Source organism: Vipera ursinii (assembly GCF_947247035.1).
Source record: "Vipera ursinii genome assembly, chromosome: 1".
Classification (NCBI taxonomy): Eukaryota; Metazoa; Chordata; class Lepidosauria; order Squamata; family Viperidae; genus Vipera; species Vipera ursinii.
Genome location: NC_139512.1, coordinates 15,810,712 through 15,838,070, shown reverse-complemented (window position 1 = coordinate 15,838,070; position 27,359 = coordinate 15,810,712). Strand labels below are relative to the sequence as shown.

General features: G+C 53.8%; 1 protein-coding gene across 1 annotated transcript in view; it reads left to right on the top strand.

The window, feature by feature from the left end:
* Window positions 1-297: 297 nt before the first annotated feature.
* Window positions 298-27,359, top strand: part of ACSBG2 (acyl-CoA synthetase bubblegum family member 2) — a 51,059-nt gene continuing 23,997 nt past the window's right edge. The window contains exons 1-6 of the mRNA XM_083363518.1: window positions 298-391; window positions 14,895-15,056; window positions 21,819-21,874; window positions 23,212-23,453; window positions 23,646-23,734; window positions 26,204-26,324. Of these exons, the coding sequence (XP_083219644.1) occupies window positions 14,965-15,056; window positions 21,819-21,874; window positions 23,212-23,453; window positions 23,646-23,734; window positions 26,204-26,324 (600 nt within the window). The 5' untranslated portion in view covers window positions 298-391; window positions 14,895-14,964. The remainder of the gene's footprint in view (window positions 392-14,894; window positions 15,057-21,818; window positions 21,875-23,211; window positions 23,454-23,645; window positions 23,735-26,203; window positions 26,325-27,359) is intronic.

The following is a 27,359-nucleotide window of genomic DNA, read 5'->3' as shown; positions in this document are numbered from 1 at the left end:
AGCCCCACGTGGTTTCCCCCCCCACTCCTCTCCCCCCCCTTCCCGCGAGCTTCCGAAAGGCGGGGCGGGGGGGGCGGGGGGGGCTTTCTAGCTCCCGCCTGATGCGACCGGCCCGACCCGTCCGACTCCCCCGGGGGGGCGCCCCTCCCCTCCCTCCCCTCGCGCGACACGTGACCCGCTGCTCCCCCCCCCTCCCTCCCTCCGGGCCTCGGGGCGGGCGGGAGGTGAACGACCGCGGGTGAACTCAGGCGGGGAGGGCGCGCGCTCCCTCCGCGCCCCCCCCAGGCCCCGCCCCCCCGGCCCCGCCCCTCCCGCCCTTTCAAGAGAGGCCCGGCTGGCGGGGGGGGCGGCGCGCTCAGTCCAGGCGCGGCGGAGACGGAGACGGAGCCAGGTGAGAGCCCGGCGGGGACGGACGGGACGGGACGGGGAAGCTGCCGGCTGGGGCGGCCGGGCTCGGAGAGGGCGGGAGGGAGGAGAGAGGGGGGGGGCGCCTGGACGGGGCTGCCCTCTTTGCCTCTCCTCCTCCTCCTCCTCCGTGGGCGCCGCTGCTTCTGCCCGGCTCCGAGGCGCCGCTGCTCGGGGGAGACCCGCCCCTCGCTCCGTCTGACCCCCCCCAGGCTCTGGGTCTCGCCGGCCTCCGCCAACCCGGCGCCCGCCGGCCTTCGGAGCTGGGGGGGGAGGCGGCCAAGGGGCTGCGGGACTCGGCTGGTTCGGCGGACGGAAGCGGAGCCGGCGCTGCCCGTCAATGCCAGGAGGAGGAGGGGGAGGGGGGGGAGGGGGAGGAGGAGGAAGAGGAGGGGGAGGAGGAGGAAGAGGAGGGGAAGGAGGAGGAGGAGGAGGAAGAGGAGGGGGAGGAGGAGGAGGAAGAGGAGGGAAGAGGGGGAGGGGGAGGAGGAGGAGGAGGGGGAGGAGGGAGGAGGAGGAAGGAGAAAGCGGCTAATTGGGGGGGGAGGGAGGGAGGGAAGAGGTGGAACGCATTCATTAAGCTCCCCCTCCTCCTCCTCCTCCTCCAAGCAGTTTGGTTTTATTTTCTTTATGCCTCTCTCACCTTTATCGTGTTGACGTGGTCAGGCAGAAACCCGCCCGAGGCATTTCCCTTCCTTCCTGCCTTCCTCTTTCCCCTCCGCCCCCCCCCACACTACCACAGCCCTGCCAGGTGGGACGGGCTGCTCCAAAGTCCCCCCCCCCCCCGGCCATCTTTCCTGGCTAAGGTGGGACTAGAACTCCCCGTCTCCCGGTGTGGTCATTCCAGAGTCACCCAGCCACCTTAAGAACAGAATGACAAGAGTCGGCAGGGAGCTTGGAGGTCCTCTAGTCCAACCCTCTGCTCAGGCAGGAGACCCCTAGACCTGTTTTAGACATTGAAATGCTTGTGAAATCTCTTCTTTTTTAAAAAAAAAACTCTCATGGCTGAGTGAGGACTAGATACTTGCCTCCTCCTCTTGAGCATCCCAAAGTCACCCTGTGGCTTTCCTCCCTAAGGAGGAATTAGGACTCACCATCTCCTGGTGATCATCCCAAAGCTGACCCAGCCACCATTCATGGCTAAGGCAGGACTAGAACTCCCCGTCTCCTGCTCTCCAGCCTGGTGCCTTAACCACTAGGCCAAGTAGGGCAATTTGGGGGGGGGGCTGCAGAACTCTTCCTGATTTTGGGGGGGAGCAGAATATTCTTCCCCGGACCTCGTTTGAGGGGGACGCCCTCCTGTTCTCCCCAGAGCCGCTGCTGCTCTGACCCGATGGAAGGAGGTGGGCGGGAGCTGCTGGGACCCCTTGCTGGACCCCTGCCCGCTCAGAACCCCTTCAGAATCCGAACAGAGCTGGAAGGGACCCTGGAGGTCTTCTAGTCCAGCCCCCTGCTCAAGCAGGAGACCCCAGACCATTCCAGACAAGTCGCTGTCCGGTCTCTTCTTAAAAGCAGGGAGGGGGCACCCATGATTTTTTTTGTAGGGGGCAAGCTTGCCCCCCTCCCCAGGGGTTCCTTTCTTCACACCAGAGTGGTGGTGGTGGGGACGGCTCTTGGAGCATCTGTGGATTTCATCATCCCGCCGCTCCTTCGAACAGCCCTCCCCGAAGGGCACTCGGTCTGGGGATGATGGGAGTTGGTGTCCGTCCCATCTGGAGCACTTGCCAGCCCTCCAGGACAGACTGGAGGAAGTGAACTCTGCCCGGTTGCCAGAGGCTACCGATGCGAATCTCGCTAGGCTGGTTGGCCCGCCCCTCCGCTCTGATGCCCAGTAAATGGGGAGCCCCCCCCCGCCAGCCTCTCCTAATCCCCTTCTCCCCTTCCCTTCCCCGACCCCAAGGGAAGTTTCACCCTTCCCTTCTAATTTATCTGTAGAGGACCTTGTGCCTTTCAGATTGACACCCTGTGTGCAGAGGGAGCCTCACAAAATAAGAAGTAGGGGACACCCCCCCAAAAAAAATTGGGAGCAAGGAGGGCGGGTGTCCAGGGACTCCCCCCCCCCTTCCCTACTTGTAGACATTCAAAAGTGGAAGCTCTGGGGGAGAAGGGCAGAATTAAAACACGGTGGGGAGATCTTTCCTTGGGCATCGTTTCCAGCAATTAAACAAAACAAGTCCGATCACACACACACACACACACCCTTTGCTGTTTGTTTACATCATTTTCTCCTTGCGTATCCTTGTGTACTCGCACATGGCTCGGTGAGCGAGCAGTGCCGTGACTTAAGCGGATCGTTCTCGTTTTGCCCGAGCCGTTTCCTCATTTCAAACAATGCCACAATTGATTGACTGCAACGGTTGGTTATACAATCGCACATGTGTGTGTGTGTGGGGGGGGGGTTGTTTAACTGCGACAACCGGGAAGTTCTTCGCCCGCAGGCAGAGAGAAGCGGGCCGGGCCCCAAAGGGCTGTGCCCCACGGGGCAGGATGGCCCAATCGATACGGCGGGAATTCCCAAGGGAGAGAGAAACTGGGTGTGCCTCGTGCAACAACAATGCGGCTACCACAACTGAGCCCCCCAATTTTTTGTCGCGAGTGAAATTTGCCCCATTTTGCGACCTTCCTTGGCACAATTGTTAAGCGAATCGCTTCGGTTAAGTCAGTAACGTGGTGGTGAAGTGAAACTGGCGTCCCCCATTGACGCTGCTTGTCAGAAAGGGGAGGGGGGAAGTCACGTGAGCCTGGCACACTGCAGCCGTCGTGAAGACGAGTCGCTCGCCCAGCGTCCGGATTTTGATCGCGTGACCCTGGGGGGAAACGTTGCAGCAGCCGTCTGTGTGAAAAAACAAGTCATCGGTCACTTTTTTTTCCTAGTGCCGTCGTAACTTTGAACTTCGGTCGCTAAACGGAACTCGGGGACTGCCTGTATTCTGTGGCCATTAATGTGGGTTCCTGGTGGTTGTGGGTGGCTAGAAAGAGCAAATGGACAGCAGGGGCACACGCGGGTGCAACCTCTGCGCCCAGGCATGAAGATGTTCGGGCCCAGGAGCGGCAGACCGCTCGTGGGGAGGGGGCGCTGGTTCTCCAAAGACCCCTTTGAAAGCAACCCCTTCCTCCCGGTGGGTCTTCTCCTTCTGCTAGCCAGTAAGCCCCCCGTTCCGTCCCATGCGTGGCGTCTCGGACGAAGAGGTGACCAAAGTCCTGGGACAGGCACCTGCGAGACCCCTGCCCCCAGATCCTGCAGCCCCTTGCTGTGGGCACTTTTCCTTTCTCCCTCTCCTGGTGGCCTCCTTTCTGCAAGACGTCTCCAGTATCCCCCAATCTGGGGTCCCGGGAGCTCTCTGAGCTGGGCTGGTTGACGTGCAGACGTTTTACGACCCAACTAGGGAACGGAAGGGAGTTGTGGGGTTGGCTGTCCCTTTGTATACTGGCAGGTTACCCTGTCGGTGTTGGTGGGAACAGTGGTGGGTGTTTTTTTTCTCCCCTCTTGGCAGTCCCTTGGTTTGGCTATTGCTTATCTGTTTGTCTGGGATTAATCCCCGCTTATCTGTCCTTTCCTTTGAGTCCTGGGTGTTCTCTCCGCTTGGCTAATTGATTGCCTGCCTCTCATTGCCCAACTACGTAACGGATCAGTGCCGGAAGGGAATAAATCATAAATAAATCATCTTTTGCATCTCTAACCCGTTTCGGTTGCCCCAGATCCGCCCCACCTTTAATGAAATATCTCTGGCGTCTGCTCCTCCTCGCTCTTTGGCATACGGATTTCTCAGTGAAATAGTTCCCGCTTCCCCTTAAAAAAGCAGAAAGGCGTTAGTTCCATACACTGTAGAGTTCTAGGGCCGGGAGGGCCCTTGAGACCATCCAATCCACCCCTCTGGTTGCTCAGGGTGGGAATCCGAATTGAAGCCTGCCCGCCCGGCCTCTGCTTGAACTGTCACCTCTGTTGAGACTCTAAGCAACCACGATGCAGGCAGTCCTCGACTTAGGACCATTTTTCACACTTAACGACCATTTCAGCATCGCCCGTGGTCACGTGATTTACATTTGGATGCTAGACAACTGACTCGTGTTTATGACGGTTGCAGCGTCCCCGGGGGAGTGGCTCCCTTAAAAACCGCAGCGATTCAATTAACAGTGGCAAGAGAGGTCGTAAAATGGGGCAAAACTCACTCGACATGTGCCTCGTTTAGCCACAGAAATGTTGGGCTCCATTATGGTCATAAAGCGAGGACTAGGCGTACTTTGATTTGGGCTTGAAAGTAGGTTTTTCTCCTGACTTTCTGTCCCTGAAGTCCACTAAGAGGTATCCTTTCCCCCACCCTGGGAAAGGAGGGGGGGGTCTCCTGACCTGCTTAGGTTTCAGGGGGGGCTGCCCTCCCCCCTCCCCAATCTTCTCCTTTCCTTCCATCTCTCTTGGTTGCTGCACGGGCTCCTTGATCAACGAGCACAACTGTAATGGAAATTACCTTACTGAGTAAAACGTTCGTTCAGGGAGCTCTGCCCCATTTTACGACCGACCTTGCCACGGTTCTTGAGCAGATATCGCAGATGTTAAGCTAGTGGCGTGGTCGTTAAGTGAATCTGGCTCCCCCGGTTGACTTTGCCTGTCAGAAGGTCGCCAAAGGGGGGAATCACGTGATCCCGGGACGCTGCGGCCGTCATAGATAGGAACCAACCCCCCCCCCAGCGAAGCTGCAATGGGCGTAAGGGGGAAAAATGGTCCTAAGTCACTTTTTCGGGTGCCGTTGTAACTTTGAACGGTCACTAAATGAACCCTTTTAAGTTGAAGGCTATATGTACTTTTCTGGACAATTCTGTTGCCCTCGGTGCTCACCCCCCTCCCCCGTTTGCTTAAAACGCTGACGGGAAGGTCTGTTTCTCGGATTAGTGCCACGTTAAGAGCCGTGGTGGTGCCGTGGTTAGAATACAGCATGGCAGGCTAATTCTGCCCGCTGCCAGGAGTTCGATCCGCTCACCGGCTCAAGGTCGACTCAGCCTTCCGTCCTTCCGAGGTGGGTAAAATGAGGACCCAGATTGTTGGGGGCAAATAGGCTGACTTCGTAAACCGCCTAGAGAGGGCCGTAAAAGTGCTGTGAAGCGGTATACAAGTCTTAAGTGCTGTTGCTATCTCTCCCTCCTTCCCTCCCTCCCTCTCTCCTCCTTTCGCGCCCTTTTCTTTCTACCTTTCTTTTCTTTCCCTCTACTCTCCTTCCTTCCCTTCTTTTTCTCCATTTTATTCTTTCTCCTGCCCCCTCCGTCTCTTCTTTCCCTTCTCTCTTTCTCTTCCTCTTCTTTCCTTCCTCCCTCCCTTTTCTTTCTCCTTTTCTTTCTTTCTCTCTTCCTTCCTTCTCTGGTAAGAGCCCTGGTGGCGCATCATTGCAGGCTGACTCTGCCCACTGCCGGCAGTTCGATCTGAACCGGCTCAAGGTTGACTCAGCCTTCCGAGGTTGGTAAAATGAGGGCCCAGATGGTTGGGGGGCAAAGAGGCTGACTCTGTAAACTGCTTAGAGAGAGGGCTGTGGAAGCGCTGACAAGCAGCATATAAGTCTTAAGGGCTGTCGCTGGGTTCCCTTCCTCTCTCGGTTGCCTTTTCGGTCCTGCTCTTGCTTGGCGTGGAAGCCACGTCAGCCTGCTGCTCAAAGCAGGGAGACAGTGCCACGCTTCTCTCGCTCCTCCTGCCCCCGGGGCTGGGTGGGTGCCTGCCTGGCATACGTCCCTGAATCCTCCACCCCGCTTCCGCCCCAGGCTGTTGGTGAAAGGGCACTGCACCCTCCTCCACATATCTGCCTGCTATCTCCCCTCCTCCTCTGCTTTGCTAAACCCCCCTTGCAGAAAACCCGTCTGGGGACGATCTGCCCCGTGACATGCTTGGATGTTGCCACTCCGCCTGCCCATTGGTTGAGGAGGGTTGGATGACTCCACAGCAGGTGTAGCCCTGGCTGCATTGAGCAACAGGCGGCTCTAATTAGAGACAGGGGAGGGGGAGGGGGTTTCACGCCAGCCCAAATCCTCCCTGGGAAACTTAGCTGCCTGCCAGGAAGCTGCTACAGCCCTTCTCTGCAGCGCCAGTCTGGTGGGGTGGGTGGGGTAGGGGTATGCCTCTCGGCTTCGCATTAAAATTGGTATTAAATTCATTCTGGAAAGAGTGCAGAGAAGAGCAGCACAGATGGTTAGGGGGATGGAGGCTAAAACATACAAAGAGCGGTTGCAGGAATTGGGTTTGGCTAGTCCGGAGAAAAGGAGGAGTGGCTTGGTGGGGGGGGAGGGGGAAAGACATGATAGCAGCATTCCGATATTTGAGGGGCTGCCCCAAAGAAAGGTTGGTGTTGTGGGGGGGATGGCTGTCAGCCTATTTTCCAAAGCACCCGAAGGCAGGACAAGAAGCAACGAGCGGAAACTAATCAAAGAGAGAAGCAAGCTGGAATTAAGGAGAAAGTTCCTGACAGTGGGAACAACTAACCAGTGGAACAGCTTGCCACTGGAAGTTGTACGTGCTCCCACACTGGAAGTTTCCCAGAAAAGATCGGACAGCTACTTACTGGTCTGGAATGGGATACGGTCTCTTGCTCGATCAGGGGGTTGGACTAGAAGACCTCCAAGGTCCCTTCCAACTCTGTCGTTCTGTTAAAGTAGCAAAGGGGTGGCCGGGGTGGGGGGGGGGGAGAGGGCAGACGGAGAGCCCTGCTCCAGCAATTAAAGCAGCTGCTTCAGACTTTTCTGTTTGCAAAAAGCATCTGCTCTGCTCAGCGGGGCAGCTGGCTTCTGCCATCTCTGGCTAGAGGTCTCTCCTCCCCCCCCCCCCGCTCGAAGTCAGTTGGGGGGTGGGGAGGCTGTCAGCAACTCCGGGCAGCTTGCAAAAATGATATACAAGCAATAAAAAATATGAGCTCCCCCCCCCCGTGATAACAATCGGATGAGTTGCTTGATTGGGGCTCCGTCCCACTCTGGGGTCCCCATCCCCGTTGGCAAAAGCAGGACTTCAGGGCTTTGGGAAAGACTGTGAAAGTGGGGGCCAGTCTTGCCCCTGCAGGGGTGGTGTTCTAAAGGGAGGGGGCCACCACAGAGAAGACCCCCCCCTTCTTGGTCCCTCTTAGGAGAGGGGACCCGTAGCATCCCCTGCCTCCAGTATAGGTTGGGTGGATGTTAGTGGGGAAAGGTGGTCCTTCGAGTAACGCGGAGGGAGCCACCACAGAGAAGACCCTCCCCCTTGGTCCCTCTATATCAGGGGGTCTTCAGACTCGGCCCTTTTATGACTTGTGGGCTTCAACTCCCAGAATTCCTCAGCCAGGCACACTTGCTGATGAATTCTGGGAGTTGAAGTCCATTCCTCTTAAAAGTCTATATCAGGGGGTCTTCAAACTCAGCCCTTTTTATGACTTGTGGGCTTTAACTCCCAGAATTCCTCAGCCAGGCACATGTGCCTGGCTGAGGAATGCTGGGAGTGGAAGTCCACAAGTCATAAAAGGGCCGAGTTTGAAGACCGCTGCTCTGTTATGGACATCCTTAGGAGAGGGGACCCACGACATCTCCTGCTTCCTCCGATCCGGTGGGCTGGGTGGAGGTAACCACGAAGAGACGGTCCTTCAGATCACCTGGTCGGTCCCAAGCCATGTCAGGCCTTAAAGCTGACCGCAGCACCTTAAAGGGGACCTGGAAGCAAATTAGCCGCCAGTGCAGTTCCTGTAGGACAGACGACACCTGCGCATATCTGGATCTGCCCAAAACTGAGGTCGTCTGCATGTTGCCGAGTTTAGGATGTTTGGTATTTTTTTTTTTTGCAAGCTGGCTTTCCTCCATAAAGTAGTCGGATTCACCCTCCCTGTCTGTGCGCAGCAGAGAACGCATATTTGCAAAAGTCGAGAAGTCTTCCGGAAGAGTATAAATGGAGAAAGGCACCTCATGTTTCCTGGAAGATGGGGTGGGTGTTCTTGGGGGGGGGCTTTGAGCCCCACCTTCAGTGAGGGGGAAAGGGGGGCTCTGGGAGATGATCTGAACCTGGCCTCTTTGGTGTTGCAGCCTTAAAGAGCGTGTGAAAAGAGCATGTGATTAGTTTTAATTTTTAATATGTATCAATTACTACGGGCATAGTTGTTTAATCACTTTTTAATTTTTGTATCCTGTTTTTTATTGTATTGCCCTGTTCACCGCCCTGAGTCCTTCGGGAGAAGGGCGGTATACAAATTAAATTATTAAATTAAATTAAATTAAAACCCGTGCAGATTGGGGCTGTGTCAGATAAGCAGCTGTCTTCTGCACTTGTGGCCTTCATCAACGTCTGATGTATGAGTAGTGTAGTGTAGAGTAGAGTAAAAGTAGAATAGAGGAATAGAGTGGAGTGGAGTGGAATAGAAATAATAGAATAGAATAGAATAGAATAGAATAGAATAGAATAGAATAGAATAGAATAGAATACTGTAGAATATGGAATAGAATATGGAATAAATGGAATGGAATAGAATAGAATAGAATATGGAATAAATGGAATGGAATATAGAATAGAATATGGAATAAATGGAATGGAATAGAATATGGAATAAATGGAAATAGAATAGAATCTGGAAGGGACCTTGGAGGTCTTCTAGTCCAGCCCCCCACTCAAGCAGGACAACCTATACCATCTCAGACAAGTGACTGTCCAGTCTCCTCTTAAAAACCTCCGTAGGAAACGGACTTTTTAGCCCTCTCTTTCCTAGCCAGAGTTTTGCACGAGGCAAAGGGGGCTCCTGCCCATGGCTGAGGTCTTTGGCTTCTGGGAGAGGCAGCATTTATTTTGACTTTTGGAAGCCTGGTTGAAAAATATTTTCCAGCCCTGGTTCTGATTCTGGCTGGTTCACTCGCTGCTCCTAGCCTTTTTCTGTTCCTTTAAACTGGGATTGCTGGATTAGCCGCAGTTCTCTCACATAACAACACGCTAAGCTCTAAATCATGGTTTGTCAGGCACCCGGTCAGGTTGCTGTTGTACGCACACTGTGTTCAAGCCAGAATCTGCGAGAGACCAGCTGCTGCCTCTTTTAAGGTTTAGGTTTAGGTTTTAGGTTTAAGATTTAAGATTAATCTAAGGACAGAATTGCTAGCGTAGAATGATACGGGTGCCTGAGCTTGTCTGAATGGACAAATTCTGAATTGTCTGGAATGGTAGAGAGGCTCCTTCTGCAAAGGGTTGGACTAGAAGACCTCGAAGATCCCTTACAGCTCTGTTACTCATTTATTCTTCTGGGCTAAAATCTCGGGCCGATTCCTCTCTGCTGGCACGAACTAATGTTTGTCGGAAGTCTGGGGATTCTTCCCCCGCCAGGGTGCAATTCAAACGCTAGATTCAAGGATAAGCTGGAGGATTGCTAAAAATATCCAACTCTTGCGTTAGCGCTTTGGCTGGCAGGAAAGTCACTTCTTTCTCAAGTTCTCTGGGAAAACAAAACCTTTGACCTGCTTGGGTGTCTTTTTTCTGCACGTGGAAGGGCCCAGCTGACATGAGGGCAAGTGGCGCAATGTGTGACAGAGGCAGGACAGGCAAACAATTTCTCTGTGGTTTCACCACCTTGATGGGGCAGGAGAGTGGAGTGGGGTGGAATGGAATAGAATAGAAAATATGGAAGATAGATAATGTAGAATATAGATAATATAGAATAATGATAATGGAATGGAATAGAATAATGGAAAATAAAACAATGGAAAATTAGAATAGAATAAGGAATAGAATAGAATAAGGAATAGAATAAAATAGAGGATAGAATAAGGAATAGAATAGAATAGAATATGGAATAGAATAGAATATAGAATAGAATAAGGAATAGAATAGAATAGAGTAGAGTAGAGTAGAGTAGAGTAGAATATGGAATAGAATAGAATATAGACTAGAATAAGGAATAGATGAGAATAGATGGAAGGGACCCTGGAGGTCTTCTAGTCCAACCCCCTGCTCAAGCAGGAGAACTTATACCATCTCAGACAAATGGGTGTCCAGTCTCTTCTTAAAGACCTCCAGTGTTGGAGCACCCACAACATCTGAAGGCAACTTGTGTTCCAAATGGTTAATTGTTCTCACGGTCAGCAAATTCCTCCTTAGTTCCAGGTTGCTTCTCTCCTTGGACTGGTGTCCATCCATGGCTTCTGGCCCTGCCCTAGGTTGCCGTTCCTCCACCGTGGCAGCTTCCAAACTTCGACTCCCAGAATTCCCCAGGCACCAGGGCACCATGTTTACTCTTAAGCATTAAATCAGTGGTACTCAACCTGTAGCCCCAGAATTCCCCAGCCAGCCTGGGGCTAATGACTAATGAATGGATTCATTAGTGCAAGGCTGATTGTGCTGTGCAAGCCACGTGTGTGTGCCGATCGTCATCCTTTGGAAAGAAGCCTTCGTTGATCTCTGATCTCGCTTGGGGAGACTTTTCTCCTGGTAGAAGCTGACTCAGGGGACCCCTTAGCTGCCTTTGGCTGTTCTCTTGGGAATTGGGGAGGGGGGCACAGAAGTCATTCCACAAGGGGAACCTTAGCAGTTTTTCTTCTGATCCTTTTGGGCTGGCCGGGATTACTGCCGTATCTCGGTCTGTTTGTTTGTGTTGGCCTTTTCGATCGCTGAGATAACTGCCGGTCACTTTGACTGGACCCCTTGTTTGCCATCTAAAGGGAAATGGCTCCGGTTCAAATTTTAAGTGGGGAAGGCAGGGAAGAGATCTGGGGCAAAATATCTCTCTCTCTCTCTCTCTCTCTCTCTCTCTCTCTCTCTCTCTCTCTCTCTCTCTCTCTCTCTCTCTGTGTGTGTGTGTGTGTGTGTGTGTGTGTGTGTGTGTGTGTACTGTGGCTGCTTTGCGTGTAGAATACTTTTCGCCTGAGGGTCAAAACGAAGAATTGGGAGCAGGGGAGGGTGAAGAAGTGAATTATAACAGCACAAGGTAGTTTGGAAAACTGAGCCTCCTCTGTCCAAGAGCAGTCTACCGATGAACAACCAGGAATGTGTTCCCAAAGGTGCTTTTTCCCCAAGAGGCAACTGGACTTCCTTGTTTTTCCTTGGAAGACGTTTCGCTTCCCATCCCTGAAGCTTCTTCAGCTCTGACCGGATGGCAGGGAAGGGAAGGATTTATACTCCTTGCAGAAAGCCGGACACTTGCCTTCTTTTAGAGGGTCGTTGAGGCCACCTGGAAGTTTGTTTGTCTGTGCACTCTGGGTCACCTGAGGGGTGCAAAGGGGTGTGGAGCCTTCTGCCCTGGGTCCCTTCACCGTTGCAGACGGGCGCAGGCTGTTGGGGACGAGTCCGTGTTGTCTGCATTGTAAACGGTCCCTGGAGTCTGCCATGTTTTCTAGGCATCCGAAGGGCGTCCATCCCAAAGTGCGCAGCTGAATGTCTGTGGAGCTCCTCCGTCATGCAGGTATGATTGTCCCAGAGGTGCTTTTTTTTTCCCCAGGAGGCAACTGGACTTTCTTGAAAAAAAAGCACCTTTGGGATAACCATGATCTGGCTGAGTGAGCAGCTGCATAGACAACCAGGCATGTGTGGTTGCGTGCCGATTAGTAGCATCTCTCCCCTCCAGGCGATCCTGCAAGGCGCCAGACCAGGTTGGGCTTTAGCTGATCCAGCTTCAGGGGAAAAGTCAGGTTTTATCACTGACACTGGGTCCTGAAACCTTAGCGGAGCTTCCATGATCCAAGGCAGTCTAGCTGAAAAATTCTCCCCAGAGCCAAGCAACTTTAAAATAATAATAATAATAATAATAATAATAATAATAAGTTAGGCATTAAATGACTTCCTTAAACGGCGAGCAAGTTTTAAGCAATGGCGATGCAACCCTTGCAATAAGCTGCTCCGAATTTCTCTCTTCCACAGAGCAAAACGTACAAGGAGGTCTGTGGTCCAAGCAGGCTGGAAATTCCACCCACCCACCCACACACACACACACACACACTACCTCCTTTTTTTTCTCAAATAAAAACCCAGGACACTTGCAAATTCGCTGAGGCTCGTTTGCCCAGCCTCGATTAATTATCTCAGCAGAAATGGAAGTTATTTTTGATCAAGCCAAGCGGGAAATGTGCCGGAAGCCGATTGAAATAGGTTGGGGGTGGGGGGGAGAGGGAGGGAGACAGGCGTGGGTCCATTGGGGGTTGAAGGAGGATGGGCTGAGGACAGGTCACCCGTGGCCAGGCGTGACCTCAACTGGGGGTGCTGGCTTTGCAGAAAGATTTTGGGGGAGGGGGCGCCTTGAGCAGGCCAACTGCTTGACCTGATCTGCCTCTTCCTCCCCAATTTCAACAGCAGAGAACTCCAGATGTCAGAAATTCACGAGCGAAAAACTTTTAGGCTAGAGAGTTAAGGGTTTTTGTCTTCCCACACCAAAAAAGTGGACTGGTTTTTTGAACCGTTGCAGTTTCTGGAATTCTTCAAAGCTGTTTCTCTAGATGCCGCCTTGACCACGGGTTATCCAGTTGTCTTTGACGCCAGGTGACCATCTGGGTGGATCTTCTCTCCCAGGCCCTTGGCCCCTGACCTTCAGGTCTCCCGACCCTGATCTCCTCCCTCCTCTTCTCTTTCCTGCCGTCTTTCCCAGCACGATGGGCTTCTCCAAGAACGTCGGGATTTGCCACTATGTGCCATCAAGTCGCACAGGCTCAAGATGGGTCTTATCCCAAAAAAAATAAAAAATGAAATTTGGTGTAGAGAAAAGCCGGGTTTTACACTTAGGCAAGAAAAGCCAAAGGCACAAGTACAGCCACTGCGACAGGCATCTCGAAGTCCTTAGTGGACGATCCCTTAAACGTGAGCCAGCTGTGTGCGGCGGCAGCCAAAAAACCTAACACAATCCTGGGTTGTATAAAGGGAGGCATAGAATCCAGATCATGCTAGTGCCGCTTTATAAAGACCACATGTGGAATACCGCTTCCAATTGGGATCACCATATTATAGAAAAGAGGTTGAGACTCCAGAAAGAGTGCAGAGAAGAGCAACTGAGATGATTAAGGGACCGGAGGCTAAAACATAACAAGGAAATGTTGCAAGAATTGCTTATATCTAGTCCAGCTAAAAAGAGGAGTAGGGGTGACGTTAGCAGCCTTTCAATATCTGAGGGGCTGCCACAAGGAACAGGGGGGGTCGATATATTTCCCAAAGCGCCCGAAGGCAGGACAAGAAGCAACAGATGGAAACTAACCAAGGAGAGAAGCAACCTGGAACGGAGGAGGAATTTCCCGACAGTGAGGACAATTAACTAGAGCAGGGCGTTTCCACCAGTGGTACGGGTACCACCTGTGGTACATCGGCACCTGGCAGGTGGTACACGACCATCCTAGAAAAGTGGTAGCGGGGGAGGGGATTGAGCTGAACCGGTGGCAGCCCGAGCAAGAGACGGCTGGAGCTGCAGGGCTGTCGGGGCTCAGCGGAAGCGCCAGGATCAGCGCCAGGATCCAGCTGGAGCTCAGTACTGATCCTGGCGCTTCTGCTGAGCCCTGAAGAAGCGCCGATCAGCTGGAACGTTGCAGCATCTCCAGGCTCTTGTGATTTACATTCAGATGCTTGGCAACTGATTCATATTTATGACGGTCACAGTCTCCCAGGGTCATGTGAACTGACCAAAACCTGCTGCAACCACCCAGCAGACGAGGGGGGGGAAATAAAAACCAAACACCCCCCACCCCACCCCCACTGCCAATCCTCAACAGAAATGCTCACCACAATGAAAACCTCGGCCAGGAGGAAGAGCACTGCCGGGCGGGCAGGCAGGTGTCTTGCTCGGCTGTGGCTTGGGGGGGGCGCTTTTTTCAGTCCCCTTGTAACTTCAGTCACTAAGTGAACTGTTGTAAGTCAAGGACTGCCTGTACTTCATCACTTTTTTCCTTTTTTTTTTTTTTTTGGTCATCCAGGTTTTTGACCCCTTGCTAGGCGACTGGTGGTCCTGGGATGTTGCCCTGTCCTAAAAGGGGTAGGATGGGTGAAAAGGTTGAAAAGCCCTGGATTAGGGGACTGGCTTGCTTGCCTTCAGAAGTTGTGGGTGCTTCATCACTGGAGACTTTTAAGAAGAGATTGAATAGCCATTCGTCCGGAATGGGATAGAGTCTCTTGCTTGAGCGGGGGGGTTGGACTAGAAGACCTCTGAGGTCCCTCCTAACTCTGTGATTTGGGTATTCTGACGGTGGACTAAAGTCTCTGCTGCACGGCAAGAATCACGAAGGGATTTTCCACTCAGAGGCTTGGGGAATGGGAAGAAGGGGTGGTGGTGAACTTTTCATTTATTTTGAGAAGGACAGTTTGGGGGGGGACCTTAAGGGGCATCTAGTCCAGCCTTCGCCAGCTATCTGCGACTGCAGAGCTGGGGGACGAAGGGATTAAAACGCCGGCCCGTGAGGAGCCGCTTTGCAAAAGCAACCGGTTACCCATCTAGAAAGGGTGACTATTTATAACTCCATTTTCTTTTCCTCTTCCTGCTGGCGTGTGGCTTCCCGCACGCCCGGAAGCGAGACGCTGACGCTAAGACGGTGCCTCTTTGAATTTCTCCATTCAGGCGAAGCCTTTTTTGCCCTTGCAAGTGCTTAAAGAGACGGTCGAAGGGCCTCGTTTACCCGCCGGGCAAGATGGCGGCAGCAGCAGCCGTAGCAACGCTTCCCTTCCCCGAACCGACCAGCGTCTCGCTCAACGACATTTCGGTGGACGCCTCTTCACCCAGGTGGGTGAACGTTTGTCCTTTCTTCCGGGGGAGGGGGGCAGCCCAGTGCTTCCTGTCTGCCCCCTCCCAAGGGGGAGACACATCTTTACTACTGGGGGGGTGTTGGGGGCCATTATTATTTGGGGGGGGGAGTTTTATCCCCCACATCAGGAACCCGCTCGGTGGAGATTCGGTAAAACAAGGGTGAGCTTGTTTTGAACTGACCATCCTGGTTTTCTATCGTGGCTTGCTCAAACCATGCTTCACCCTACATGCGTCAGGCGACCAAACCCACACGGGGTGCAGCTCAAGCCACAAACAGTCCTCAGCCTGCAACAGCTTGTTTAGTGGCTGAAGTTACAGCGGCGCTGAAAAACAGAGACTGACAGCCATTTCTCACACTGAACGACCGTGGCAGCATCCCCACGGTCGAATATTCAGTCAGCTTGGCCACTGTATGACGGTCGCAGGTGTCCCAGAGGGTCACCTGATCTCCTCTTGCCACCTTTCTCTGACCAGCCACGTCCGTGGGGAAAAAAACCCCCAGATTCGCTTAACAACCCTGACAATGGCAGCGATTCATTTAACAACCGCGGGAAGAAAGTTGGTGAAATGGTAATAGAAGCGTTGGGCTCAATTTTGGTCGTAATTAGGGGACTACCTGTACAGGTAGTCATTAGTGCAAGAAGGGAGTGGGGCTTGCGGGGAGGAGGAGGAGGAGGAGGAGGAGGAGGAGGAGGAGGAAGGCTGTAGAGTCCTTGGTGGTCTCTTTTCTTCCAGACGTTTCATGACCCAACTAAGGAACATCATCAGTGCTACAAGGGAGTGGGGTTTGCAGAGAGGAGGAAGAGGAGGGGGAGGGAGGAAGAAGAGAAGGGAGGGAAAAGAGGAAGAAAGAAGACTGCGGGGTCCTCGGGGCTCTCTGAGCTGGGCTGGTTGACGTGCAGACGTTTCACGACCCAACTAGGGAACGTCATCAGTGCCGGAAGGGAGTTGTGGGGTTGGCTGTCCCTTTGTATACTGGCAGGTTACCCTGTCGGTGTTGGTGGGAACAGTGGTTTGTTTTTTTTCTTTTCCCTCTTGGCAGTCCCTTGGTTTGGCTATTGCTTATCTGTTTGTCTGGGATTAATCCCCGCTTATCTGTCCTTTGAGTCCTGGGTGTTCTCTCCGCTTGGCTAATTGATTGCCTGCCTCTCATTGCCCAACTACGTAACGGATCAGTGCCGGAAGGGAATAAACCATAAATAAATCATCTTTTGCATCTCTAACCTGTTTCGGTTGCCCCAGATCTGCCCCACCTTTAGTGAAATATCTCTGGCGTCCGCTCCTCGCTCTTTGGCATACGGATTTCAAAGGATTTCAAAATGGAGCAGAATTCACACGGCTGTCTCGCTTAGCAATGGGAAGTTTCAGCTCAATTGTCCTCGGGCGAGGTCTATTATCTGTAACGAGGATCCTCCGTAGGGCTGGATTCGGGGATCCCGGTGCTCGAGTGTGGACTTTGGGAGCTGGGGAGGGGGGTAGCACGGGGAGGCCTTAACAGCCCATCTCTGCGGGAGCAACGAGGGTCCTGGTGTAACCTTGGAAACGCTGACGCTGATACCTGCTGAAGAATAGCCAACAGGTATCATTTAGTGCCTCCCCTCAGCTTGGCAGGCAGGTGGGGTGCAGAAAAAGTCCAATTGGATGTGAGACACCTCCCTTTATTCCAGCCAGCAAAGGGGGGGGGCTAAATGTCTATGGAGATTCTCAACAATCCAGGTCAAGGTTGTCCCAAAGGGGCCTTTTTTTCAGGACGCAATTGGACTTCTATGTTTTTCCTTTGAAGACATTTCACTTCTCTTCCCGGAAGCTTCTTCAGCTGTGACTGGATGGTGGGTAAGGGGAGGATTTATACTCCTTGCAGACAGCCGGTCATTTGCATCGTTGAGACCACCTGGAGGTTTGTCTGTGTCCTGAGGGTCACCTGAGGGGTGCAAATGGGTGTGGAGCCTCCTTGGAACTGCTGAAGGACTTTGTGGACTGGAGATAGACAATGTTTGTGGACTGGAGATAGACAATGTTGAATTCCCGCCCCCTCCTCCGCTCCAAGTGGCCTCAACGACTCTCCAAAAGGAGGCAAATGACCCGCTCTCTGCAAGGAGTATAAATCCTTCCGTTCCCCACCATCCAGGCAGAGCCAAAGAAGCTTCTTGGATGAGAAGGGAAACATCTTCAAAGCAAAACAAAGTCTAGTTGCCTCATGAAAAAAGCACCTTTGGAAAAGGGGGGGGGCTTTTTCCAGGTTGGGCAATTTTGTGCACCCCATGCCAGCTGCCCCTTCTTTCCCCATAGGTACCTTTCTCCATTGGGGGGGTGGGGGGAGAGGAATGGGTCTTTCTACAGACTAAACTGCCTTGGCAGAAATGCTGGGTATTGGTGTGTGTGTGTGTGTGTGTGTGTTTGTGACTTTCTGCTTTTGCTCCACCTGCTCAAAACAAGGGGTCTCACCGATGTGGGAGGCTGCCCCCTACAAGACAAGAGAGGTTCAATGCTGGCTGTTCTCCCTCCGTCCTTCCCCCTCCCTGTTTACGCTGCAGGCGAGGGTGCTTTGCCAAGGGGCTGGGCCCGGGTGGCAGAGTCGTGGGAAAGCAAGGGCAGGATTTGGGCACAGTTACGCCACAGCTCCACGTAGCAGGCTCCGCTGGACTTGTCTGTGGTTTGTGGCTTTTCAGAAGAAAGCTTCTGAACGGTTAGGGTAACGGCCTCCAGTGAAAATCCTGTGGCAACCCAGCATTTGCGGCTTGTGAATTGCAGGGCGGTGCCTCGGCGAGGGGGAACCGGCGAGACGTAGGGAGACGGATCTGCAGCTATCCGTGGGAGCCAGTTAGCCTCCGTGGCTTACGTGGGGGAAGGGGGCTTGGAGACCACCTGGCACACCCCCAGGCTTTTGCCCAGCCCTGTCTTATTTCGCAAATGCCTGCTCCGTGCCGGGGTCAAGCCAACTTTCAAAGCCGGCTGGCGAGACCCATGGTGCTTGGCTGGAGAAGACCCAGCGGTTCTTTCAGAAGGGGAGGGGGTGGGTGTCGGGCATCCCTCCCTACCTCAGCTTGTGTCCCTTTGGCGTCCCAGCCGGAACCCAAAGACTCGGAGAAGAGTCTCCTTTAAGCCATGTTTGCTCATTTCCTCTGTCTGTCCTACGCTGGAGGTTTTCAAGCCCGTCTCTCTGGGGGAACAGGCCAAGCGAGGAGCCATTTGCTGGCCTTTCTGTTCAGATCTCTTAAGATCCGTGCGGAACCACTGGGCAAATAAAAGACTTGGCTGTTGGGATTATGCCTGACCAAGCTAGGGAGGGTGGAGTTAAACCTCTGGACCAGAAGCCCAGATTAAGCCCTGTTCCTGCATCCCGTTCTGTTCACCACATTACCAAAAAAGATGTGGAGACTTTGGAAAAAGCGCAGAGAAAAGCAACTAGGGCAGGGGTAGGCAACCTCGGCTCTTTTATGACTCATGGACTCCAACTCCCAGAATTCCTGAGGCAGCGTAGGAATTCTGGGAGTTGAAGTCCATGAGTCATAAAAGAGCCAAGGTTGCCTACCCCTGAACTAGGGTGATCCAAGGCCTGGAGACTTAAAACATACGAAGAACGGCTGCAGGACTTTGTTGTGATTCAGGGTCAGCCTGTGGTTTCGGCAGTTGGGTCGGACGACTCAGAGGAGGAGGAGGGGGGTGTTGAAGACCTTGCTGAGGGGGTTGAAGATCTTGCTGATGAGAGCCCTCAGCCAGGCCCCTCCCACTTGGTCACCACGGAGACCCAGCTGTGTGAGCCTGACAGCGTGGATGAAGATGACCCACAGCTGGCCCTGTTCAAGGACGCCCGACGCAGGAGGCAGTCAAGTAGGAGTAAACAGAGGACCGCAATGGGGCTTCTCGGAAGGAGGCAGAGAGAAGCCACTCCCTGAACTCTATATAAGGGGAATGTGTGGGGAGGGCTGGTTTGCTGAAGGCAACCGCTTGGATAGTTCGTGTTTCTTAAAGCTCCTGTTTCTTGGTTCGTGTCTTGTTTGTTTTTGTAGCTATAAATTTGGCAGGCGTAATTCCAGCCTCTTGCCGTTTGTAAAGGGGTTGTCCCTGCCTTTTCTGCAGGGCCGGTAGCAGGCTGGTACAGAACATTCTCAAAAAAAAAAAAAAAAAAAAAAGAACATTCTCTTCATCTTCAGCTCAGCTGAAGCTGCCCCCCCCCCCCGCTTTTAACCGAAAAGGCGCAGAGTATTTTTCCGGAGAAACTTCTCCAGATTCCTTCCTTTCCTTTGGCTTCCGTCCCAGGAGATCCTTGCAAAGGGCTTTCCGTGTGCTTTGTTGAAAGGAACTCGTGCCCAGATCGCGCTAGGTGTCACAGAATCGGGGGGAATCCCGGAATGATAATAACGAACCGTTTGCGGAACCCCCGGTTTTTTCGCTAGCTGGGTTTGCGGCGAGGAGGGGCGCCCCCCCCCCGATTAACCAGAGCAAAGCTGAAAGACGGGATGTAAAGCAACTTCAACGTGGATTGGGCCCGTCTGTGCAATTAGATTTCAAGAAGAGACAAGCAGGGGGGGAGGATGGACGGGAAGAAGGAAGGGGAGGGGGGAGGAAAAGGAAGGAGGGAGATGGGAGGGAGGGAGCGAAGAAGGAAGGGAAAAGGAGAAAAGGAAGGAGTTGAAAGGGAGGGAGGAAGGCCTGGTCTGAATGGGCTCCGAAGTGGCATGATTTCAGTGGGGGAACTCGCACCCGGGAGCCTTGAAGAAGCCGTGAATGCCGCATTGAAGAAGTGGGTTCGGGAACCCTTGCCCGCGGCAGAAGTGGGCCCGCTCAGACGCTCCCTGCGTGCCGGCTTGGCCTGCTGTCGCCCAGGGCAACCCACGCCCACCCTCTCCCTGGCACAGGCAGAACCCCTGGCCCTGGCACGGCGGGTGAGGTCACAAGCAGCCCTTCTGGAACCCCGGGCTGGGCAGAAGCGGCAGCAGCCACTCGCTGCAAGGGGCCGGCCTCCTGCCTGGGGGCGGGGAGCGGGTGCCCTTTGGGGGGCCGGGGGTCTCTCCGGAAGACCCCTCCTCGCAGCCCCCACCAAGGCCGAGGCCAAGAGATGCGCCATAACAAGGGGGACCCCATTGGGCGACCTGCGGCGGGAGAGGAATAACTGAGCAGGTGCCAGGTGTGTCCCTGGGGGATTGTGTTTGCGTGGCGGAGGGAGAAGGCGGACTGCCACTCTCCAGGCCAGAGAGGGCAGAAAGTGGGGCTTGTGTGTGTGTGTGTGTGGAGGGGTGTCATTCCTCCCCTGAGGCTGGGGGCAAGGGGACAGTGGCTTGCCTCGGGGGGGGGCAGAGTTCTCCCCTGGCATCTGGGTCAGGACCCCCCCCGTCAGACCCAGAGGCGCCATTCCAGAGTCTCCGCTCCAAGTCGGACAGTTGAGAGACGGTCTTAATGGAATGACAAAGTTGGAAGGGACCTCAGAGGCCATCTAGTCCAACCCCCTCCTCAAGCTGGAGACCCTCTTCCAAGTCCAGACAAGTGGCTGTCCAGTCTCTTCTTGAGAAGCCTCCAGGGATGGAGCACCCACAAGCTCTGGAGGCAAGTGCGTCCACTGATCCATTATTAGCCCAGGGCTTTTCAACATTCTCACCCATCCTACCCCTTTTAGGATAGGGCAGCATCCGAGGACCACCAGTTGCCTAGCAAGGGGTCAAAAACTTGATGACCAAAAAAAACAGGGGGGGGGGGAAGTACAGATAGTCCTCGACTTACAACAGTTGGCTTAGTGACTGTTCAAAGTTACAGTGGCACTGAAAGAAGCGCCCCCCCCCAAGCCACAGCCGAGCAAGACACCTGCCTGCCTGCCTGGTGGCGCTCTTCCTCCGGCCCGAGGTTTTCATTGTTGTGAGCATTTCTGTTGAGGATTGGCAGCGGGGGTGGGATGGGGGTTGGTTTTTATTCTTCCCCCCCCCTCTGCTGGGTGGTTGCAGCAGGTTTTGGTCACTTCACATGACCCTGGGACTCTGTGACCGTCATAAATAGGAATCAGTTGCCAAGCATCTGAAAGTAAACCACAAGACCCTGGAGATGCCGCAACGTTCCAGCTGATGGGCGCTTCTTCTGGGCTCAGAAGCGTCAGGATCAGTGCCAAGCTCCAGCTGGATCCTGACGCTTCCGCTGAGCCCCGACAGCCCTGCAGCTCCAGCCGTCTCTCGCTCGGGCTTATGCGGTGCTGCCACCGGTTCAGCTCATTTCCCTACCACTTTTCTAGGATGGTCGCGTACCACCTGCCAGGTGCCGATGTACCACAGGTGGTGCCCGTACCACTGGTGGAAAAGCCCTGCATTAGCAGAATGACAGTGTTGGAAGGGACCATTGGAGGTCTTCTAGTCCAGCCCCCCTGCCCAGGCACGAAACCTTATCCCATTCCAGACAAATGGTTGTCCAGTCTCTTATTAAAAATGTCCAGTGAGGAAGCACCCACAACCTCTGGAGGAGAACTGTCCACTGATTCATTGTTCCCACTTTTGGGGGTGCCCCTCTGCATCCCCCCCTCCAAATAGCCCTGCCCCAGCCCTGGCGGCTTGCAGGTGGACCAGGCGAGGCTGGATCCTGAGCTAGCCATCCGGAGAAGCCTTTATCCCAGTTTGGAGACACGGCGCCCTGAAGAGTGGGGGGATTCTTGTCATTTGGGAGGGGGCAAATTAAGCTGGGAACTCGGGACGGACTCATCCCGGGGGACGCAGGGAAAAATCCAAATTTCTTTTTGTTCCTGACTTTCTCTCTCTGCAGCCCTAAGAAACCGCAGCCTGTCAAGGAGCCGGAAGCCGAGATGTCGAAAGGCCAAGGTAGGAAAACGGGGGGGAGAGGAGACCACCAGGAGATCCAGGCGTGCCCGGCAGGCACGGTTTAGCCCAGTGCGCCTCAGCCTTAGCCACCTTTACTCACAGTAAGCACAGGCAGTCCTCGACGTGCGGCCACAATGGAGCCGGGAATTTTTGTCGCTAAGCGAGACATTTGCTAAGTGAGCTTTCTTCCCATTCTGCGACTTTTCCCACCCCTTTCGTCGAGCGAACACGGCAGTTGTGCAGTTTGTAACACGGTGGCCGTGTGAACCTGGCTCCCCCACTGATTTCGCTTTGCAGAAGGTCGGGGAGGGGGGGGGAAAGGGTTTCGCCCGATGCCGGGACTCTTGTGACCGTCATAAACAGGAGCCAATTGCCAAGTGTCTCACTTTTGATCACGTGGGGGGAGGGGAATGCCGCAACGGTGGTTGGTCATGAATCGGGTTTTTTTCCGCTGCCGTTGTAACTTTGAAGGGTCACTAAACAAGCTGTTGTAAGTCGAGGACCGCTTGTAAAGGGGACGGAACACTTGGGAAGAAGGGAGAGAAGCTGTCCGGCTGGGATTGAGGGCCCCCCTACTTAATTTAGTAGACCGAGGGTACCCTGCCGACTTGGGGGGGGGCTGTGGGGAATTGAGGCCGGGCCGCCTTCAGTCACCCCAAGACTACTTTTGTGATGGAGCAAAGCTGCCTTCTGGGTTCCTGCTGCAAGCGCTCCTTCCTTCTGCACCATGAGGACTGGCGCCTTGCCCTTCCGTTTTGAGGGGAAGGGCCGTCGCTCAGCACAGCAGATGGTCTTTCTAGCTGGAAGGTCCCCTCCAGACTCCCTCCCCAGGAAGGCAGCAGGAGGTTGGGAAATTAGAACATGGAACGTACGGGTAGTCCTCGACTTAACAACGCTTCGTTTACTGACCGAAGTTACAACAGGAGTTTAAAAAAAAAGAGTTGCAAGCGTTTTTCCACACTTAACGACCCGGGCAGCAATCCCTCCCCCCACCCACCCCCCGTGGTCACATGATCAAAATCCAGATGCTTGGCAACTGACTCCTATTTACGACGGTCGCAGCATCCCGGGGGTGTGTGTGTTTCACGTGATTCCCCTTCTGCGCCCTCCTGACACGCAACCCGATTCGCTTAACAACCGTCTCACTAATTTAGCAACTGTAGCGATGCGCTTAACGACCGTGGCCAGAGAGGTGGTAAAAACGGGGCGAAATCCGCTTAGCTCCTTCCATTCGGGGCTCCGTTGCTGAGCGAGGACTGGCCTGTCACGGGCTGGGGAGGAACCGCTCTGGAAGCCGTCACAGAGCAGGACAGGCCCTCCTTCCGGTCCCCCTGCAGGGCCGGCCCCTGGGGCTGGGGGCCTGTGGACCACCAAGCGCGACGGAGAGGTCAAGCTGCGGCTGGACGAGAGCGGCATCGGCGCCCGGCACCCCATCACCGTCCATGAACTCTTCCTGGCCTCGGTGGAGAAATACGGCGACTTCCCGGCGCTGGCTTGGAAGAAGAAGGGCCGCTGGTCCAAGCTGACTTTCCGGCAGTACTACGGCGAGTGCTGCAAGGCCGCCAAGAGCTTCCTCAAGGTCTGCGGTGGAGAATTGGGGGGGGGGTTTTCTGCACTGCGCCGCTTTCAGTGCACAACAGCCCTGCGAGGGAGGGAGGGAGGGCGGCTGCAGTGTGGCACCAAAGGTGGAGGCTTGGGGGGCGCGCAGCGGCGGCGAGGGGAAGCCCCCCCAGGAGGGGGTACGGCTGACCTCTCTGCCCTCCCCCCACAGCTGGGCCTGGCGCGGTTCAACAGCGTTTGCATCCTGGGCTTCAACTCGATGGAGTGGTTCCTGGCTGACATCGGTGCCATCTTTGCTGGGTAAGGGGCAGGAAACCCCCCCCCCGGCCTTTCCTCTGGGAAAAGGAAGAGAGGGGGGGGGTCCCCACCTGGAGAGGTTTTCCTGGCTTGCCCAAAGCCCGGGGTTCGAACCCAGCTCCTCCTTCCCTCCCTCCTTGCTGCTCTTCTCTTTTAGGTTTTGGGTCAGTGCAAAGGGGAGGGGGTCTCAGCCCCAGTCTTCGAAGGGGAGCCCCCCCCACCACCACCTCAGTGTCCCCTTTGAGCTGGTTCAGCTTACTCTCAGGCGTACGGTCTTATGAGTTGCTCTATGGCAGGGGTAGGCAACCTTGGCTCTTTTATGACTCATGGACTTCAACTCCCAGAATTCCTGAGCCAGCATGAGGGAACTATGGCCCCCCTCATGACTCGTGGACTTCAACTCCCAGAATTCCTGAGCCAGCATGAGGGAACTATGGCCCCCTCATGACTCGTGGACTTCAACTCCCAGAATTCCTGAGCCAGCATGAGGGAACTATGGCCCCCTCATGACTCGTGGACTTCAACTCCCAGAATTTCCTGAGCCAGCATGGGGGAACTATGGCCCCCTCATGACTCGTGGACTTCAACTCCCAGAATTCCTGAGCCAGCATGGCTCAGCTTGGAAACCTCTCCCTTTCCCCTCAGCGTGGCTGGCTCAGGAATTCTGGGAGTTGAAGTCCATGAGTCATAAAAGAGCCGAGGTTGCCTACCCCTGCTCTATGGCAACTGGTTGCTTTTCAATCTGCTGCTTGGTTGGCGACCGAGTTTTGGGTGTAGTAGCGGCCCCGTGACTTCAATTTAGCAGCTCCCATAAAGGAGAATATCTGTAGCTCCCGGCTGACACGGGGTGTGTGTGTGTCCCTGGTGCGCCCTGAGCTGGGTGGTTTCCTTGCAGACGTTTCAGGACCCAACTAGGTAGCCACATCAATGCAAACCCCTTTCTAGCCCTGATGATGTGACCTAGTTGGGTCATGAGATGTTCCAAGAAAACCACCAAGCTCAGAGAGCACCAAGGACCCTACGGTTCTCCTCCTCCTCCTCCCCGCCCTTCTAGCCCTGATGATGTGACCTAGTTGGGTCATGTGATGTCTGCCAGAAGACCGCCCCCCCCCAGCTCCAGGACCCCTTGATTGAGCAGCAATTTTGGAGGGGTTGTCTGCAGACATTGTGGTCGCACAAATTAAAAGTTAACTTTGCTAACTAAAAAAACAGGCTGGCTCCTGCTGGCTCTTTGCTTTCTTCCTGGCCTAAGTGCGCTCGTCAATTCTCTTGTGTGGAAGGAGGGGCCGAGTCTGTGTTCACACAACCTCCCACACCGGGAGCCCCAGGGTTGGCTGTCGGCCTTTTTCCTTAGGGCTGCAGGAGCTCTGAATGCAGGCCAAGGGTGGGCTTTGGGGGTGGCGAGGAGCAGGCGCAGCTGTCTGCTTTCTGCCCCATCTCCAAGTCACCCACCGCCTTCAAAGGGACTGGGCTGCCTTTTAACACAATTTGCGACTCAGAAACGCTGCTCTCGGACACCTTGGAAGGTGCTTTCGCGAGAGGCGACTGGACCGCCTTGTTTTTTCTTTGAAGACGTTTCGCTCCTCCTCCAGGAAGCTTCTTCAGCTCTGACTGGATGGTGGAGAAATGGAAGGATTTATACTCCTTGCAGAAAAACTGGTCATTTGCCTTCTTTCTGAGAGTCGTTGAGGCCACTTGGAAGTTCATCTGTGTCCTGGGGGTCACCTGAGGGGTGCAAATGGGTGTGGAGCCTCCTTGGAACAACACAGTCCTTTCAGCAGTTCCAAGGCGGCTCCACGGCCATTTGCACCCCTCAGGTGACCCCGAGGACACAGACAAACCTCCAAGTGGCCTCAACGACTCTCAGAAAGAAGGCAAACGACCAGCTGTCTGCAAGGAGTATAAATCCTTCCATTTCCCCACCATTCAGAAGCTGAAGAAGCTTCTGAGATGAGAAGCGAAACGTCTTCGAAGAAAAACAAAGGAAGTCCAGTTGCCCCTCGAAAAAGCCCCTTTGGATGACGGAGAGTCTGCGTAGACTTCCACGCAAGGTGCCCTTTATTCTGCCCTATGGGGCTGCCCCAAGCCTTAGGGGTGGGGGCTTCGTTTCTGGATGTGGCTTTTCAGCAGGAGGCGTTCAAAGGTTTGGGGACCCACAAACTGCCTCCTGTGTTGGAAGACCCCCTTCCGGAAGGAGAAAAGGGGTCCTGGGAGCAAAGGAGGAGGGCCTGGCTTGTTGGGTTACTGGGAAGCTGCCCCAAGCGGGCAGGGGGGGCTTTCATTGGCATTGCGTAGGATGCAGGGGATCTTCATCCCAATGCTTTTTTGTGTGCGACAATTTCCATGGTTTTCCTCGTGCCGCAAGCCGCTCCGTAAGTCTTCAAGGGGCGCTTGGGAAGCCGTGTGACCCCCCCCTCCCCAAATGCAGTCAGCCCATTTCCCCCCTTTGTCCCTTCCCCGCCCAATTTGCAGGGGTTTTGCCGTCGGCATCTACACCACCAACTCCCCCGAGGCCTGCCACTACGTCGCCGAGAACTGCGGGGCCAACATCATTGTGGTGGAGAACGACAAGCAGCTGCAGAAAATCCTCGAGGTGAGAAGCCAGACCCCAGGGCTTTTCAAGGGGCCTTGGAGGTCGTCTAGTCCACCCTCCAGCCCAGGAAAAAGACTTCTCTTGAAGCCTTCCACGGATGGCGCAGCGATATCTCTGGGACTTTGGATGGCCCACCAAACCTTTTTTTAATTTAATTTAATTTTATTTTTATTAAAGAGTTTTACAGATACATTTTCCAATTTCCCCTCCCCCCCCCAGACTTCCCAGAGCATAATACAGGGTATTGACCCTAGCAATCTTAAACTATAATATGCTAACTAACTATAATAACACTTTAAATCCTATCGCACTTTAACTCTCCTTAAAAATAACTAAATAATAACAAATGTTATAAATCTAATACTTATTCAAATGCTAAATGAAACTTTTTAGTCCCATATTTATTCTGAATGTAATCAATCCATCTTCTCCATTCCAAAATATATCTTTGTTGCGAATGGTCTTTCAAATATGCTGTATTTTTTGCCATTTCTGCCAGGTTCGAAACTTTTAAAGTCCATTCTTCTATAGTAGGCAAATCCTCCTCCTTCCAATATTGCGCTACCAAAAGTCTTGCTGCCGTTATTAAATTCAACATCAATTTAATTTCTATAGCAGTACAGCCTATAGTAATACCCAGCAAAAATAATTGTGGAGAAAACTTTTATCTTTTTCTTAAATATCTCCTGCATATTCCACCAAATTTTAATCCAAAAAGCTTTAACTTTTTTACAAGTCCACCATATATGATAATACGTTGCATCCTCACAACCACACCTCCAGCATTTAGGCTGATAATTTGGATACATACCTGCCAATTTCTTAGGATCTAAATGCCATCTATAAAACATCTTGTAAAAGTTCTCTCTTAAATTTTGTGCCTGTGTAAATTTTACATTTCTGACCCAGATTGTTTCCCAAGTATCCATCGTTATTGATTCTTTGGTCCACCAAACCTTTTGAGGCCGGAGACTGGCTGTCCCAGCAACTTTAAGGTGGGTGGACCTCAACTCCCAGAATTCTGGGAATTGAAGT